The sequence below is a fragment of the Cetorhinus maximus genome, chromosome 3 (genome assembly GCF_964194155.1).
Source record: "Cetorhinus maximus chromosome 3, sCetMax3.hap1.1, whole genome shotgun sequence".
Lineage (NCBI taxonomy): Eukaryota > Metazoa > Chordata > Chondrichthyes > Lamniformes > Cetorhinidae > Cetorhinus > Cetorhinus maximus.
Window position 1 is genome coordinate 55368333 of NC_135881.1, and position 18821 is coordinate 55387153.

The window sequence follows — 18821 nt, forward strand, 5'->3', positions numbered from 1 at the left end:
GTTTTAGATGGAGGTGACTGCACGTAAGGGTTTTAAATGTGAGGGAAAAAGAAAGGTACTACAAGCAATCTCTGTTGTGTGAGCTTAGATATGCACCATTACGTTATTAGTATCTTGTAATAAACAACAACTTAGCGTCTTTAATGTAATCAAATGCCTCAAGGTGCCTCACAGAAGCATTATAAAACAAATTATGACACTGAGCGACATGAGGAGATATATGCCAAAAGCATTGTCAAAGAGGAAGTTTTCAAGGAATGCCTTAAAGGAAGAGAGAGAAGTAGAGGGGCAGAGAGGTTAAGGGAGGCAATTTTAGAGCTTAGGGTATCTCAAAGCACAGCCAACAATGATGGAGCAGTTAAAATTGGGGATGCTCAAGATGCCAGAATTAGAGGAGCGCCGACACCACAAAAGGTTGTGGGTTGGGGACATTGCACAGATAGGGAGGGAGGAGGCCATGGATGGATTTGAAAACAAGAATGAGAATTTTAAAATCAAGGTGGTGCTTAGCCGAGATCTAGTGATGGTCAGTGAACACAGGGATGATAGAGGAATGGGATCTGGTCCGAGTTAGGACATGAGCAGCAAAGCGTTGGATGACCTTAGGGTTACAAAGGGTAGAATGAGTGAAGCTGCCTAGGGATACAATAGAATAGTCAAGACTGGAGATAACATAAAAAGCCCAATGAGAGGACGTGCAATTCTAGATTGAGTCTTAGGAAATGAAGCTGGACAAGTGGATGAAGTAGCAGTGGGGAACCATTTTGGAGATAGTGACCATAATACAGGTAGATTTAGCGTCATTATGGAAAAGGACAAAGATACAGGAGTAAAAGTTCTAAATTGGGGGAAGACAAATTTTACAAAGCTGAGGGGTGAACTGGCGAGAGTGGACAGGATACAGCTATTAGAAGGAAAAACTGTCAAATCAGTGGAAGGCATTCAAAGGTGAGATTCTCCAGGCACAGTTTAGACATGTCCCCACAAAGAGAAAGGGTGGTACTGCAAAATCTAGAGCCCCCTGCTATCCAGAAGCATACAGGTCAAGATAAAGCAGAAAAAGAAAGGTTATGACAGTCACAAAAGACATAATACTGTAAAAAGCCTAGAGGAGTATAGAAAGTACAGGAGTGAAATAAAAATGGAAATTAGGAAACAAAGAGAAGGTATGAAAAATATATTGGCAGGTAAAATCAAAGAAAACCCTAACGTGTTTTATCAGTCCATGAAGAGCAAGAGAATAACTAAGGAATAACTAGGCCCTATCAGAGATGTACATGATAACTTGTGGGTTGATGCAGAAGATGTGGGCAGGGTTCTCAATGAGTACTTTGTCTCTGTCTTCACTAAGGAGAGGGATGATGCAGACTTTCTAGTTAAAAAGGAGTGTGAAATATTAGATACAATAAGCATAGGGAGAGAAGAAGTAGAAGAGGGACTGGTATCCTTGAAGATGGATAAATCATCAGCACCAGATGCATTGTATCCCAGGCTGTTGAAGGAAGCCAGTGAAGAAATAGCAGATGCTCTGAGGATCATTTTCCAATCCTCACTAGACACAGGCGAGGTCCCAGAGATTAGGGGTCTGTGAATGTTGTACCATTATTTAAAAAAGGGTGCGAGGGATAGGCCAGAAAATTATAGGCCGGTCAGTCTGACTTCGGGGGTGGGCAAATTTTTGGAAACAATTCTGAGACACAGGATAAACTGTCACTTAGAAAGGCACGGATTAATCAGGGATAGTCAATATGGTTTTGTTAGGGGAAGATCATGCCTTACTAACTTAACAGATTTTTTTGAGTAAGTAACAAGAGGATTGATGGGGGTAGTACAGTGGATGTTGGTTACATGGATTTCAGTAAGGCATTTGACAAGGTCCCACATGGCAGACTGGTCAGGGAAGGTGAGATCTCATGGGATATGGGGAAGGTGGCAGGTTGCATCCAAAATTGGCTCAGGTGACAGGAAACAAAGGGTAATGGTCGATGGATGTTTTTTGCAAATGGAAAACAGCTTCCAGTGGTGTTCCATAGGGCTCAGTGTTGGGGCCCTTGCTGCTTGTTGTATATATTAATGATTTGGACTTAAATGTGGGAGGCATGAGTGGGAAATTCGCAGCTGACACAAAAATTGGCTCTGTAGTTGATAGTGAAGAGGATAGCTGTCCACTCCAGAATGATATCAAAGGTTTGGTTGAGTGGGCAGAGAAGTGGCAAATTGAATTCAATCCGAAAAGTGTGAGGTAATACATTTGGGGAGGGGAAACAAAGCAAGGGAGTACTCAATAATGAGGGGGTTGAGGAAGTGAAACTCGGAGTGCATGTCCACAGGTCCTTGAAGGCAGCAGGACAGGTGGACAAGATGGTCTAGAAAGCATATGGAATGCATTGCTTTATTGGGTGAGATATTGAATATAAAAGCAGGGATGTAATGATAGAGCTGTTTAAAATATTGGTTAGGCCACAGCTGGAATTTTGTGCTCAGTTCTGGTCACCACATTACAGGAAGGATATAATTGCTCTGGAGAGAGTGCAGAGGAGATTTACAAGAATGTTGCCAGGGCTTGAAACTTGCAGCTATCAGGAGAGATTGGATGAGCTAGGGTTGTTTTCCTGGGAAGAGAGAAGGCTAAGGGGTGACCTAATTGAGGTGTACTAAATTATGAGCGGCCGATATAAAAAAGTAGACAAGAAAGACTTGTTTCCCTTAGTTGAGGGGTCAATTACCAGGGGACATAGATTTAATGGTGATTGGTAGAAGGATTAAAGGGGGCACGAGGAAAAACTTTTTCACCCAGAAGGTGATGGGCATCTGGAATTCACTGCTTAAGTTGGTGGTTGAGGCTGAAATGCTCAACTCATTTACAACGTACCTGGATCTGCATCTGAAGTGCTGTAACCTGCAAGCTACAGACCAGGTGCTCAAATGTGGGATTAAAATGAACAGCTAGTTTCTTTTTTCGGCCGGCGCAGACACGATGGGCTGAATGGCCTCTTTCTACACCGTAACTTTTTATGGTTCTATAACAAAAGACACGTTGAGGGTTTCAGCCGCACAAGAGCTGAGGCAGGGACAGAACAGGACAACGTTGCTGAGGTGGAAATATACATTCCTAGCAGAGGCCCAGATATGTGGTTGAAAGCTCATCTCAGAGTCAGTTATGGCACCAAGGTTCTGGTTCAGCCTCGGAAAATTGCCAGGGAGAGGGATGGAGTTGGTGGTGAAAGTAAAGTGTGTATGTCGGGGACCGAAAACAATAGCTTTGCCCTTCTCAATATTGAGCTGAAGGAAATTTCTGCTCATCCAGTGTTGGACAAGCAATCTGGCAGTGGATCTCTGGTTAATGTTCCCGATAGGTACTGTAAAAAGAAAAAGTGATGAACCTGAAGATTGTTATCAAAAGTTTTTGAAGGCTTTTAAGCGAACACCAAGGTAAACCAAACCCTGATGCAAAGGAATTTTCATTATGGCCAGGATTTTAAGGAGCCCGCTGCAGCGAGTCCCACCCCCCCCCCTCCCCCCACCGTTAGGTGTGGTGAGCCCATTAAATCTCCATTCAGTTTGGCAGGACCGTAGTATCCCGCCGGGTGGGAGGGGCCGTAAAATCCTGGCCTAGGTGTTTCTCAATAATTTCTATTTAACCGTGAGAAATGAAGAGGTTGTCTGGGATTGAGAGCGCGGAGTGACAAAGAGTGGACAAACCAAAGATGGTGCACTAAATAATTGCAAGCCTAAAGCAGCAAAATCTGAATGTGTACACATGGACAATTTAAATGAGCAGCTATGCCCAAAAAAATTAGATGATGCCATCCAATGGATCAGATCTGAGGGAGCTGGGTAAAGTAAAACAAGCAGCAGAATTAGATGCCATCTTAATTCAAAAGAATTTGCACTGCATACAATCTTCATTACGCCCTTTGTCATTTCTATCTGAATGGATGGCCACCTAGAGCCATATAAAAGTTACAGTGCAGAGAGAGGCCATTCAGCCCAGCGTGTCTGTGCCAAAAGAGAAAAAAGAAACTAGCTGTGCATTTTAATCCCACTTTCCAACACCTGGTCTGTAGCCTTGCAGGTTACAGCACTTCAGATGCAGATCCAGGTACCTGTTAAATGAGTTGAGCATTTCAGCCTCAACCACCAACTTAGGCAGTGAATTCCAGATGCCCACCACCCTCTGAGTGGAAAAGTTTTTCCTCATGTCCCCTCTAATTCCTCTACTAATCACCTTAAATCTATGCCCCCTGGTAATTGAACCCTTAGCAAGGGGAAACAAGTCTTCCCTGTCTAACTTATATAGGCCCCTCACAATTTTGTACACCTCAATTAGATCATGTAACAGAAGGCATTAAACAGGAAATTAGAGATGCATGCAATAAGGGTACAAACTGTAATCATGAGTGGCTTTAATCTACATATAGATTGGACAAACCAAACTAGCAATAATATTGTGGAGGAAGATTTCCTGCACGTGATGGGTTTTTAGGCCAATATGTTGAGGAACCAACTAGAGAGCAGGCTATCCTAGACTGGGTATTGTGCAATGAGAAAGGGTTAATTAACAATCTTGTTGAGCAGGGTTCCATGGGGAAGAGTTACCATAAAATTATAAAATTGTCCATTAGGATGGAGAATGAAGAAGTTGAACCTGAAAGTAGGGTCCTGAATCTAAATAAAAAGGGAACTATGAGGGTATGAGGCGTGACTTGGCAATGATGAATTGGGGAACCTTACTAAAAGGGTTCATGGTGGATAGGCAATTGCTAATATTTAAGGAAGGTATGCATGAATTACAACAATTATTCATTCCTGTCTGGCACCAAAATAAAACAGGAAAAGTGGCTCAACCATAGATTACAAAAGAAATTAGGGACAGTATTAGATCCAAAGAGAAAACATATAAAATTGCCAGAAAAGCAGAAAGCCTGAGGATTGGGAGCAGTTTAGAATTCAGCAAAAGTGGGCAAAAAGATTGATCAAGAAGGGGAAAATGGAGTATGAGGGTAAACTTGCAGGGAACATAAAAACTGACTGTAAAAGCTTCTATAAATATTTGAAGAGAAAAAGATTAGCAAAGACAAATGTAGGTCCCTTATAGCCAGAAACAGGGGAAATTATAAAGGGGAACAAAGAAATGGCAGCAGGATTGAACACATATTTTGGTTCTGTTTTCACAAGAAAGAGGACACAAATAATTTCCCAGAAATGTTTGGGAATCAAGGGTCTAGTGAGATGGAGGAATTGAAGAAAATCAGTATTAGTAAAAATTAGTAGAGAAATTAATGGGGTTAAAGGCTGAAAAATCCCTCAGGGCCTGATGATCTACATCCCAGAGTACTAAAGGAAGTGGTCCTAGAAACATTGGATGCATTGGTGGTCATCTTCCAAAATTCTATATACTCTGAAGCTGGTCCTATAGATTGGAGGGTGGCAAATGTAACCCCACTATTTAAAAAGGAGGGAGAGAAAAAACAAATAATTACAGACCAGTTAGCCTAACATCAGTAGTGGGGAAAATGCTAGAGTCTATTATAAAAGACGTGGTAACAGAACACTTGGAAAGCAGTTATGGGATTAGGCAAAGTCAGCATGGGTTTATGAAAGGGCATGTTTAACTAATCTACTGGAGTTTTTTTTTGAAGATGTTCCACATAAGAGGCTAGTGGGCAAAATTAAAGCACATGGGATTGGGGGTAATATACTGGCATGGATTGAGAATTTGTTGACAGACTGGAAACAGAGAGTGGGAATAAATGGGTCTTTTTCTGGATGGTGGACGGTGACTAGTGGTGTACCGCAGGGATCAGTGCTTAGGTACCAGCTATTCACAATAGACATACATGACTTGGATAAGGAAAGCAAATGCAATGTTTCCAAGTTTGCTGATGACACAAAACTGGGCAGGGTTGAGAGTTGTGAGGAGGATACAAGGAGGCTTCAGGGCGATTTAAACAAGTTGTGTGCACAGGCAAACGCATGGCAGATGCAGTATAATGTGGACAAATGTGAAGTTATATGCTTCGGTATGAAAAACAAGAAAGGCAGAGTATTATTTAAATGGTGATATACTGGGAAATGTGGATGTACAAAAGGGATCTGGGTGTCCTCGTACACCAGTCAATGAAAGTAAACAGGCAGGTGCAGCAAGCAATTAGAAAGGCAAATGGTATGTTGGCTTTCATTGCAAGAGGATTTGAGTTCAGAAGTAGGGATGTCTTAGTACAATTATACAAGGCCTTGGTGAGACCACAGCTGGGGTATTGCATGCAGTTTTGGTCTCCATACCTAAGAAAGGATATACTTGACATAGAGGGAGTGCAGCGAAGGTTCACTAGGCTGATATCGGGGATGGCAGGACTGTCGTATGAGGAGAGATTGGCTCGACTAGGCCTGTATTCACTTACAGTTTAGAAGAATGAGAGGGGATCTGATTGAAATGTATAAAACATTCTAACAGGGCTAGACAGACTGGATGCAGGGAGGATGTTTCCCTGGTTGGGGAGTCTAGAACCAGGGGCCACAGTCTCAGGTTACAGGGCAAGCCACGTAGGACTGAGATGAGGAAAACTTTCTTCACTCAGAGGGTGGTCAACCTGTGGAATTCTCTGCCACAGAAGGCTGTGGAGGCCAGGTCACCGAATATATTCAAGAAAGAAATTGATAATTTCTTTGGATATTAGGGGCATTAAGGAGTATGGAGAGAAAGCAGGAATATGGCATTGAGATAGAGGATCAGCCGTGATCATATTGAATGGTGGAGCAGGTTTGAAGGGCTGAATGGCCTACTCCTGCTCCTAGTTTCTATATTTCACCCGTTAGCCGCCTCTGTTCTAAGAGAAACAACCCTAGTCTATCCAATCTCTCCTCATAGCTGCAATTTTCAAGCCCTGGCAACATTCTTATAAATCTCTGCACTCTCTCCAGAGAAAATATGTCCTTCCTGTAATGTGGTGACCAGAATTGTACCACCAAATAGCTTTTAACTCCAAAATGTATTCAGAGGTATCTCTCAATACTTCTGGAAGTCTTCCAAACAGCTGTGTGCAAATTGGATGCTAATCCAGTGTACAAAGGGGTCCAATCAGAACATACAGAAACTAAAGCTGATCCCAACAAAAAGCGGGTTACAAAGAACGTAAACAAGGTCATCATTTCCTAGAAGTGGTATATTAGTTAGACAAGATATTTTAAAACCAACAGAAAACCAAATGGTTGTGGAGACTGCCTGAACAAAATCAACTCTTATAAATGGAGTATTGACCAACAGGTAACATATAGAGGGCTTTAAAAAAAGGGCTGATGCCATCATCCACCCTGAGATTACAGAGCCCTGCTGAAGATCCCTGTGCTTTGGCAGATGTATCTTTGTTTAGGCAGTATTGTTATGGCACAGGAGGAGGCCATTCAGTCCATTGTGTCTGCACTGGCTCTCCGAATGAACAACTCACCTAGTGCCACCTTCTCCCCATAACCCTGAACATTATTCCTCTTCAGGTGATAGTCTCATTCCCTTTTGAATGCTTCACACTCTTCCCAAAGTGTGGCGCCCAGAACCTGATGCAATACTCCAGTGGAGACTGAACTGGTGTCTTATATAAGTTCAAAATAACCTCCTTGCTCTTGTATTCTATGCCCGTCTATAAACCACACTCACAACCGGTCAACTACCTTCAATGATTTATGCACATATACACCCAGGTCCCTCTGCCACTTTAGAGTTGTGTCCTTTATTTTATATTGTCTCTCCATGTTCTCCCTATCAAAATGAATCAGCTCACACTTCTCTGCATTGAGCTTCATCTGCCAACTATCCACCCATTCCACCAACTTGTCTATGTCCCTTTGAAGTTCTGCACTATCCTCCTCACAGTTCACAATGTTTCCAAATTCTATATTTCAAACATTGAAATTGTGCCCTGCACAGCAAGGTATTACATCATTAACATATATCAGGAAAAACAAGGGTCCCAACAATGACTCCTTTGGAACTCCACGTCAAACCTTCCACCAGCCCGTAAAACATCCATTGACCATTACTCTGTTTCCTGTCGCTCAGCCAATTCCGTATCCACGTTGCTACTGTCCCTTTCATTCCATGTGCTCCAACATTTCTCACAAGTCTGTTGTACAGCACTGTATCAAATACCTTTTGGAAGTACACCACATCAACAGCATTGCCCTCATCAACCCTCCTCTTAAAAACTCCAGCAAGTTGGTTAAACATGATTTTCTCTTAAAAAATCCATGGTGGCTTTCCTTAATCAGCCTACATTTGTCTATTTGACTAATGAAAAATTATTGCCAGTGCCTCCACAGTTTCCACTCTCACTTCCCTCAGCATCCTTGGATGCATCTCATCCGGTCTCTGTTCCTTGTCAACTTTAAGCACAGATAATCTATCCAGAACCTAATCCTTTTCGTTTTTAAAGCCACCTAGTGTCTGAATTGCCTAATCTTTTACCACGGCCTGTGCAGCATCTTCTTCCTTGTTAAAGACAGATGCAAAGTATTCATGTATTACCTCAGCTATGCCTCCTGCCTCCATGTATAAATCCCTACTCTTCCTTTAACCACGACTGTTCTACTGCACTGATCACAGCCCATGCAAATGCCTATACTAGTTATTTTTTAAAAAACTTATTGGGTGCTCACTAATTTTAACTGACTATTAGAATATTACATTTAAGGCACACACTAACTCATACCTCACCCCATGAACCTATCAGTCCTGTGCTCCAGGTCCATCAATGTCCTGAACTTAAAACTCATATTCCAGTGTTTAAATCCTTCCATGGCCTCACTGTTCCCCTCTCCTTCTCTGTAATCTCCTTCTCTAGACCTACACCCCTCTGAATTCTGCGCTCCTCCAATTTTGACCTCGTCTCCATTTTTGGGCCTGAATCTTCTGGTCGGCGTGTGGGGGCAGGCCCCGCTTGCCAACGCGCAGTAACATCGAGCATGCATCCCGACGTCACCGTGCATCATTCCGATCTTTGGTTCAGCGAGCGCGCACTGGAGTCAGCTGCGCACCCGCCGAACTGTCAAAGGCCTATTAAGGCCATTTAAAAGCCAACTGAAACCATTAACAGGGCTGCCCGTCCAACTTAAGGTTGGCAGGCAGGTGAAGAGCGCAGGCGGCCTTCACATTTCTCATGAAACCTCATCCACAGGTGGGATGAGGTTTCATGAAGGCTATATCGATTAAATAAAAAAATTTATTGAAATACATAAACACATCCCAGCTCATGTGACACTGTCACATGAGGAGGACGTGTAAATGATTTCCTCACTTGATTTCAAAATTTAAATATGAACTTAATCTCCGAGACAGCTTCGTGCCTCGGAGATTTCTGTGCTCTTTCGCGCCTCCTGCACTTGCCCACAAAGAGACCGCTGGGCGCTTCCGGTTGCGCGTCACGCTGGGCGGGCCTTAATTGGCCCACCCACGTAAAATGTTGGCGTGCAGCCAATTGCAGGCGGCAATTGGCTGCGCGCCCACTCCTGCCCAGCCCACACGGCGGGGAGAAAATTCTCCCCTTGGTCTCCCTTAGCTTCACCACTGGCAGCCGTGCTTTGGAATTCCCTTCCTAAACATCTCTGCCTCTTATTTTGCTTTAAGATCCTCCTTAAAAGTTACCTCTTTGACCAAACTTTTATTTGTCTGCCTCAATATCTGATTCTTTGGCTTGATGTGACTTTTTGTCTGATTAGGTTACTCTGAAGTGCCTTGGGATGTTTTACGTCATTTTGGGTAATGTGACTTCATCGGTGTTATATTCAGATCAGTAAACGCTCACGAGCTTGTGTGTTAATTGTGGCTGTGGAATGGAGCAGCCAGTGCTTCCCCTCAAAACTATCATGCAAACTTATATAATGCAGCACAAACTGCGTAGCGCGAAACACAGCTTCTATCCTGCTCTTCACATGTTGGTCCTTTAGAGAAAAAAATTGTTTAATATGTAGAAAATTCATCTGCCAAATGACATTACAGCCCCTGTGGTAAAGAGAAAGATGTTCAAAATTCAAGGACGAATGGCTGTTCCTGAATTAAGCATTACTGTTGCTTTGCTACAGTTCATGAATATTAGATGAGATTTATACCTCTGGGGAGATTAGTGACAAGGAGCAATCATTAGGTGAGATGAGAGTGACTGCCCTTGACAAAATGTTAAGGTAGCATTTAACAATATGTGGCATCAAGGAGCCCTAGCAAAACTGGAGTCAATGGGAATCAGGGGGAAAATTTTCGCTGGTTGGAGTCATACCTAACACAAAGGAAGATGGTTGTGGTTGTTGGAGGTCAGTCATCTCAGCTCCAAGACATCACTGCAGGAGTGCCTCAGGGTAGTGTTCGCTGATGATTGCACAATGTTCAGCACCATTCACGACTCCACAGATACTGAAGCAGTCCATTTCCAAATACAGCAAGACCTGGACAGCATCCAGGCTTGGGCTGACAAGTGGCAATTAACATTCGTGCCACACAAGTGTCAGGCAATGACCATCTCCAACATGAGAGAATCCAAGTTCAATGGCATTACCATCACTAAATCCCCCATTAATCAACATCCTGGGGGGTTACCATTGACCAGAAACTGAACTGGACTAGCCATAAAAATACTGTGGCTACAAGAGCAGGTCAGAGGCTAGGAATCGTGTGATGAGTAACTCGCCTCCTGACTCCCCAAAGCCTGCCCATCACTTACAAGGCACAAGTCAGAGTGTGATGGAATACCGAAGCTCTCTTGCCCACGTCTGTCTTTGGCTTGCTGCATTGTTCCAGTGAAGCCCAACGCAAACTGGAGGAACAGCACCTCATCTTCCAACTAGGCACTTTACAGCCTTCCGGACTGAATATTGAATTCAACAACTTTAGATCTTGAACTCCCTCGTCCATCCCCACCCCCTTTCCGTTTCTTCCCCCTCCCTTTTGTTTTTTCCAATGGTCATGAGGACTCGAAACATCAACTCTTTTCTTCTCCGCCGATGCTGCCAGACCTGCTGAGTTTTTCCAGGTAATTCTGTTTTTGTGTTGTGATGGAATACTCCCCACTTGCCTGGATAAGTGCAGCTCCCACACACACAAGGAGCTTGACACCATCCAGGACAAAGCAGCCCACTTGATTGGCACCCCTTCCACAAATATTCACTCCCTCCACCACCGACGAACAATGGCAACAGTGTGTGCATCTACAAGCTGCACTGTAGCAGCTCACCAAGGCTCCTCAGGCAGCACATTCCAAACCCACAACCACCACCATCTAGAAGGACAAGGGCAGCAGATACATGGGAACACCACCACCTGGAAATTCGCCTCCAAGCCACACACCATGCTGACTTGGAAATATATCGCTGTTCCTTCACTGTGGCTGGGTCAAAATCCTGGAACTCCCTCCCTAACAGCACTGTGGGTACCTACACCACACGGACTGCAGCAGTTCAAGAAGGCAGTTCACCACCACCTTCTCAAGGGCAACTAAGGATGCGCAATAAATGCTGGCCCAACCATGAAGCCCACATCCTGTGAATGAATTTTTAAAAATTAGCTTAACTTTGATACCCAATTTCCAAAATCTCAACTTTATGCCTTTGGACAAAACCTTAAAGACAGCGCATCCATTTTTTTTCATATGGAGATTGTATTATTTTGAATAGTGAAGAGCTCTCCTAGTGTTCTGGTCAATGACTCCCCCCCTCTGTCAACACCATCAAAAATAAAATAAATGGTAATTTATCTCGCTACTATTTGTTGGATTTTGCTTTGTGTAAAATGGCTGTCAAAATAATTTACATAAGTGACGCATTTCAAATGAACTGATGTGCAGCACTTTTCAAATTTGAAGAAATAATTTATATTCTTGAATGTTGGTTTTTTTTAAAAATTGCATTCAATTTTAATCTTGTATTTATTTCTGAAATGTTGATATGATTGCAAACGCATGAGCAATATTGCAGATGACACTTAAGAGTTGTGTAACCTATCTTGTCCATGTGTACATGTGCATGTCGGCAAATGTAGCTGGTGTTGAACAAAGTAAAAGGGAAGGGAGTCATTTTCTCTCAATCTCATTTTTTATGCTGCTTAGAGCACAGATTCCAGCCTATGTTCTAACATGTTGATCCTCTCTATCTTGGCCATGAACTTACCAAATAAATAGTATTGCCTACACAACTATCTGCAGGATACAATACATAACTTTACGATCTAATTGTGAAACATTACATTACCTTTGCTTTTTCCAGCTGCGCATGGGCTTGTCGCTCTGCTTCCCTTCGTACAGCCTCCCGGTCTTCCTCCAGAGAGACATCGGACTCAGATGGACGGCTAGTGTAGGAGTCCGCCGAACCCTGCACAGGAACAAAGGAGAAAATCAGGACCATATATTAGTTGGTACCTGCTGTACAGTTTGGAAACTATTGTATTCACAGGACTCCTCCACTCCTTTCAACATGATTTTCTGCATGTTTAAATGAAATAAATTGGCGATGAATATGCCCAAGGATGAAAAGAAGTAAATCCGATAGGAAGACGGAGCTATTGTGTTACCTCTCCACTCCCGGGTTATTCATACCAGGTGCTTCCAAAGTACTGTTGCATGCATATGTTTGGATGTAGTTACTTTGGAATGGCAAATCACTGAACAAACTCTTACTAGAAGCAGCAAAATAGTGAAAGAACAAGTACAGGTAAAAACAAGCATCTCTAATGCAATGAGGGAAACAATGTTATACAATAATACTACAAAAGCACAGCACTCTGATCCAAACTGCTGGCTTTAGTGATACCCAATATGTTCCTGCATCTTTTAATTTCTGTAAACAACTGCTAGAACCCATCAGGTTCAGGCCAAAGCCCTTTCCCCTGCCACCTATTCATTCAAATGGTTTAAGTTGCTACAAATTTTTAACATGCATGTTATGAAAGTCACTCAGACTGGGGAGCAGCTCAGCAACTCAATTCATCAAAACAATTAGAAATTTTAAAACGGTGCTAAGAAAAAACCCAGTTGTGACCGTCAGAAATCAGCACCTCATCACCAATTACCTGAAACAATTTAAAAAGGTTTGCTCTTACACAGATATCGGAATTCTTCAAACGTCCTCCTTTGGCTCGTTTTAGAAGTCTTATCCAGGTGGCCTTCATTAGCCAGAGAGCTCAGTTATTGTCCACAGCAACTGTGGCCAGCACCAATCCTAACAAAGTGTGCTACATAATGACTGCTGCTTTACTTTTAACCCATTTATCTGTGTGCTTGCAAACATGCTCCTTTCACTCTATCCCCACATCTCTCATTTTGCAATGAGTCACTCTGGCACAAAGAAAAGAGACTGCTGACTTATTTGATAAATTAAGGGTAGGTGTTTTCCATACTTGAAATCTTCAGACACCAAAACTCCCCTGGTACAACAAGGTATCTCTGTGTGTCACATAGGCAGTCCACAACGAGGGAGAGAAAAAAAATGCATCGGGATACCTTTTAAAGTCCAATATGGAATTTATTTACTGAGATTTGTAAGTGCAAAATTCAATCCATCTCTCTAGGGAGATAAAGAAGCTTGTCACATCAATGAACATGCTTAGTAGCTAGACCTATATGCAGATACTCACATCATACTGTGATGTTAGCTTTCTGTCAAAATGCCGTTTGAAATCTCAAGGGTAGAGAATATGAAAATAGCAAGGTCCTTGTACAACAGGAACATATGTAAGCTAACTGTTTCAGTTTTTGTCATTTACCTGTCAGCCATGGTACAAAACAGTATTGCCACCTCTCACTCATTTCACAGAATCTTTTTTAACCAAGATGTCATACCTTCCTGCCTCTTCAGCTAATTAACAATGACAGGCACTAACAATGTTTTAAAAAAACACTTGAAGCTACAACGGAAACTATTTAAAGTTGTCAGTCACACAGAAAATGAAAATGAATTCATCTTTGGGAGAAATAAAAGCAGCTGTATTGTTCAGAAAGGGAAAAACGTCCCAGATTTAAATGGGAATAGACTAATTAAAACATTAACAAGAATTATCCAAAGGCACCAAAAAAGAGATGAATTTACAATATTTCTACTGAAATCGAAGTTACATAGGGTTATCAATACATGTTTTAAATTAATAGCTTCTCACTTACTTAAAGCATGCACAGCACAGTTCTGACATCATGTACACAACCTGCTAGTAATGAACACCTGTTTTCCATTTTAAACAGAACACCCCACCCACATTTGAAAAACATCATCAATGCCCCAGGGACTGTGTTGTCCCAAGAGGCCTTTTAACAAAAACGCAAGTTAAATCTCGAGCAATGGAAGTTTCAACAACCTGCAATTGAATGTGAATCTAACTTTGCTCATTGTCCCAGTCATTATTGGTAGCTGACGAGATAAAACAACATGTCTAATTTGCACCAAACAATTATAATTTTGTAAAAACTGTGGGGCAGATCTTCCATTCTCCAAAAGGTCGTACCCCGGCAGATACGCCGGAAGATGTGCTGGAGGACCCTTCAGAAGCAGAAGTCCCCATGCCCTGACTACACGAAGTTTTCCCAGGAAGTTTCAACTTCTGTTGGGCAATTACCGTGTCTGGAACCCTCCGAAACTGATTAAACGTCGAAGACTTTGGATGGTTCCGACTCATTTAGCAGAATAGTTACCCAGGACAAGTTAGAGGATTAAAAACATACATGTTAAGAAAGTCACCCAGACTCGGGAGCAGCTCAGCAACTCAATTCATCAAACAACTCCCGGGTAGCTATACTAGTGACCAACTCCCTACTGGACCTACTGACTACCCCATTAGCTCCCAGCCCTCGACTACACCCCAACCCCCACCACCACCTGATTACCCCACCCCGACTAAACAACCCCAAGCCCCCCACCCACGACTACTCCCAGACTCCGAACATCCCCCCTCCCCACCGACTACCCCAACCTTCCTTATCCCCTCACCCACTTACCTGCCACCCTATGCCCTCGCCCACTTACCTTCTCTCCATAATTTGTCAAAATGCATTTGGGACATTCAGACATACCGGTAAACATCTAGTGCGTAAAAAGGGAGGGGGGGGGGGGTGGTGGTTTGGTATCCCCCTATGCTCCTACACTACAAGGGAAGGACAGCAGGAGCAGATACATTTGTCAGGAGGCCTGGTTCAAAAGTCCAGGTGAGAAATGTGAAGCTCCAGTGCAAGGTAAGTAAATAGGAGTGGAGTGGCAATCCGACAGTGACTGCCACTCCTTGGAAACTCTTTTGAGTTATCAACAGTCACAGATTGCAACTTCTTTCGAGTACAATCACAGTTCTTGGTTTTCCAGGAGTGGGACGTGAACCCACAACCCTCTGATTGAAAGGCGAGGGTGCTATGAACTGAGCCACAGTGAAGGTTCACCTCTGTATCTGCTTTGCTAATTGTTCCTCCTATAAATCAGCTGTCATTAGTCACTTTTGTATTTTAACTCAGATGCTTAGTTTTCTCAGTTTATATATTTAACACTCGGTCGTTTGTGTTTTCTTTTGGGATCCAGCTCCAAACCAGTGGTAAACAAAGTTAGTGCTATAGACGCATGGGACAAAGTTTACAATTCCATTATTTCTTCACATTTACAAGCAGAAAACACGTTATATTAAAATTAAGACTGAGCAGTGGTTTATGTCACCAGCTAATCCAAGGGATAGGTGGCAACCCTCACGCTAAAAACAATCTGTTTAATTATTGGTTACATTTTGTGTCAGAGTTTCTGAAATTCATAGTAGACATGTGTGGGGTTATTGCCGCCTTCACCACAAAAACCAGGCAAAAACCAATTTGAAGTAACTGGTCAATGGACAGTAAGTACGCAACAAAAAATCTAGTGTACTTATTTTGGTTTATCTTCATACAGCTATAGAACCATTGCCAGCCAAAGCACAGGGAGCCAAAGTTTTGTGATGTTTTTTTGAAAAGCAGCATAGCCGAGTATCTGATAGTGGTGGAGTGGGAGGTGCCGTTGGAAAAGAGGCCTTAATATTTCACACTGTTCACTATTGTTAGTTGGAAAAGTCACCATGAGTAGAAAGCAAGAAACCCTCTTTGCACTCACTTCTGATTTTCCATTATTATTTTAGTGAAGAAAAGACAGGATTTTGAACAATGAATCTATTGTTAATTCCTTTCTCTTTAAAATTATCAGTTTGAAGTCTCTCAAAATAAATGGCAGAGAAAATACCTCCACAGAAGCTGGCCTCCTTGAAATTTACACTTTAAAAAGAAATCAAATTACAGAGTCAAAACATAATATGGGTGGAGGGTTGAACAATGGGATCGGCAGCCCACCATCATATTTAAATAAATAATCAAGGGTCAATTAGGCTCGTTACTAAATCCAATTGACCCTGATAATATGCTGCCCATGTCATAAAATGTTTGGCATGGGCAGTCGGGCAGCTGGATCTTTTAAATAATTTCTTCAAAGGGCAGGAAGGAAGTGGGCTGCCCTTTGCCGATCAGAGGGCCATCTCCCTTCTTCCTACCAGCCCACAACTTTAAACTCATCCCCAACCCCCCCATCCTCCCCTCCCTCCCTGCCACAGGCCCTGGGCTTAACTGTCGCCGGGATCCAAAGGGCCTTCTTCCTCCTCCCCTTGTAGTCATGGCAGCGCGCACTAATGCGCACTTGGCACTGCCGGGACTGATGGAGCTGCCAGCCAATCAGCCAGTGAGGGGGTGGAAGGCCTGTTTAGCCCGCCCACAGCACATTATGGCTGCGGGGAGGGCTGCGTGGAGCAGATTGGCACCATGCCAACTGACGAAGTTGGGGTTGAGAGTGTGGGGGGGGGGGGGAAGAGAGAGAGAGAGAGAGAGAGCAGTCCACCCCTCCTGTAATATTCAGCCCGTTATCTTTATAACTAGAAGTATTTGTGAACTTTCATGTAATTTCATACAAAGGCATATAAATAGCAAAAGGGTGTTAAGCGGAGGAGGGGGGCCGATTAGGGATCATAAAAGGGGATTTATGCATGGAGGCAGAGGGCATGGCTGAGGCATTAAATGAATACTCTGCATCTGTCTTTACCTAGGAAGATGCTGCACAGGTCATGATAAAAGGAGGTATTTAAAATTAATCAGAATGAGATACTGGATAGGTAGCCTGGACTTACAGCTGATAAGGTATCAGGATCGGATGAGATACATCCAAGGATATTGAAGGAAGCAAGAGTAGAAAATGCAAAGGCATTAGCCATAATTTTCCAATCTTCCCTAGGCTTAGGGGTGGTGTCACAGGAATGGAGAATTGCAACTGTTACACCCTTATTGAAAAAAAGGTGTAAAGGTATCAAGGAGGCGGTGGTGTAGTGGTATTGTCACTGCACTGATAATCCAGACCCAAGGTAATGCTCTGGTATCCAGAGATTTCAATAAAAATCTGGAATTAAAAGTCTAATGATAACCATGAAATCATTGTTGATTGTCATAAAAACCCATCTGGTTTACTAAAGCCTTTTAGGGAAGGAAATCTGCCGTCCTTACCTCCATACCCACAGCAATGTGGTCGACTCTTAAATGTCCTCTGAACAAGGGCGATTAGGGATGAGCAATAAATGCTGGCTTAGCCAGCAACACCCACACCCCATGAACGAATAAAAAAAATAAGCCCAGCAACTGCCAACTAGTCAGTTTAACCACAGTCATGGAGAAGCTTCTAGAAACTATACTTTCAGACAAAGTTAATAGTCACTTGGGAAAATGCAGGTTAAATAAGGAAAGCCAGCAGGGATTTGTTAAGGGTCAATCATGTTTGCTGAAGTTTTTTCATGAGCTAATGGAGAGGGTTGAGGCAGTTCATGTGGTGCACACAGACTTGCAAAAGGTCATACAACAGACTTGTGGGCAAAGTTAGAGCTTGTGGAATAAAAGGGACAGTAGCAACGTGGATAAGAAATTGGCTGACGACAGGAAATGGAGTGCAGTGATTAATGAATGTTTTTCAGACTGGAGGAAGGTCTATAGTAGAATTCCCAAAGGGTCAGTGTTACAGCCCTTGCTCTTCCTCACATATATAAAAATTATCTGGACCGTGGTGTACAGGGCACAATTTCAAAATGTGCAAATGACACAAACTTGGAAGTGGGAGGAGGATAGTGTAGAACTTCAAAAGGACATAGACAAGTTGTTGGAATGGGCGGACAAAATAAATGGCAGATAAAATTTAAAGTGTGAGTGATTCATTTTGGTAGAAAGAGACAATGTAAAGGGTACAATTGTAAGGGGGTTGAAGGAGCATAAGGACCTGTGTGTATGTGTGCATAAATCAATGTGGACAGATTGAGGGCATGGCTAATAAAGCATTCAGCATCCTTAGCTTTATCAATAGGGGCATAGAGTACAAAGGCCAGGGAATGCCACGAGGTGAATTGCTCCTTCAGTGAGACAGCACAAATACAATGGGCCAAATGGCCTCCTTCAGTGCTGTAACCATTCTGTGATTTCAGATGGCATAAATTAAGCCAAAATAATATTACCTGCTTCCCTGCATGCCTGACAAAATAATGCCGAATTCATTACCCTCCCAAAACGCAACAAAAGACATATTTTCCCATGAAGAGTGTGATCCTTTAAGTCTTGAATGAAAGCAAATACCCACTTAGTGCACTGAGGCAATAAAAAGGAAAACAGAGAATGCTGGAGACACTCAGCTTAGGTTTCGTCTGTGGAGAAGGGGAAAAAAAAGAGTTAAGGGCATCAATATTTAGATAGAGGCAGGGAAAACCAGTAAGACCAGGGATGCAGAGATTCAGCAAGGTCTCAATAGAGATTTTCCTTTCCATTTCCTGCCCAGCA

The 18821-nt window shown here is 42.8% G+C and overlaps 1 protein-coding gene across 3 annotated transcripts in view; it reads right to left on the minus strand.

The window, feature by feature from the left end:
• The window catches only part of LOC144678647 (voltage-dependent L-type calcium channel subunit beta-2-like), a 442474-nt gene that overhangs the window by 95704 nt on the left and 327949 nt on the right, over positions 1-18821 (minus strand). For all 3 annotated transcript variants that reach the window (XM_078538394.1, XM_078538393.1, XM_078538395.1), the window contains one exon: positions 12229-12348. In XM_078538394.1, the coding sequence (XP_078394520.1) occupies positions 12229-12348 (120 nt within the window). The remainder of the gene's footprint in view (positions 1-12228; positions 12349-18821) is intronic.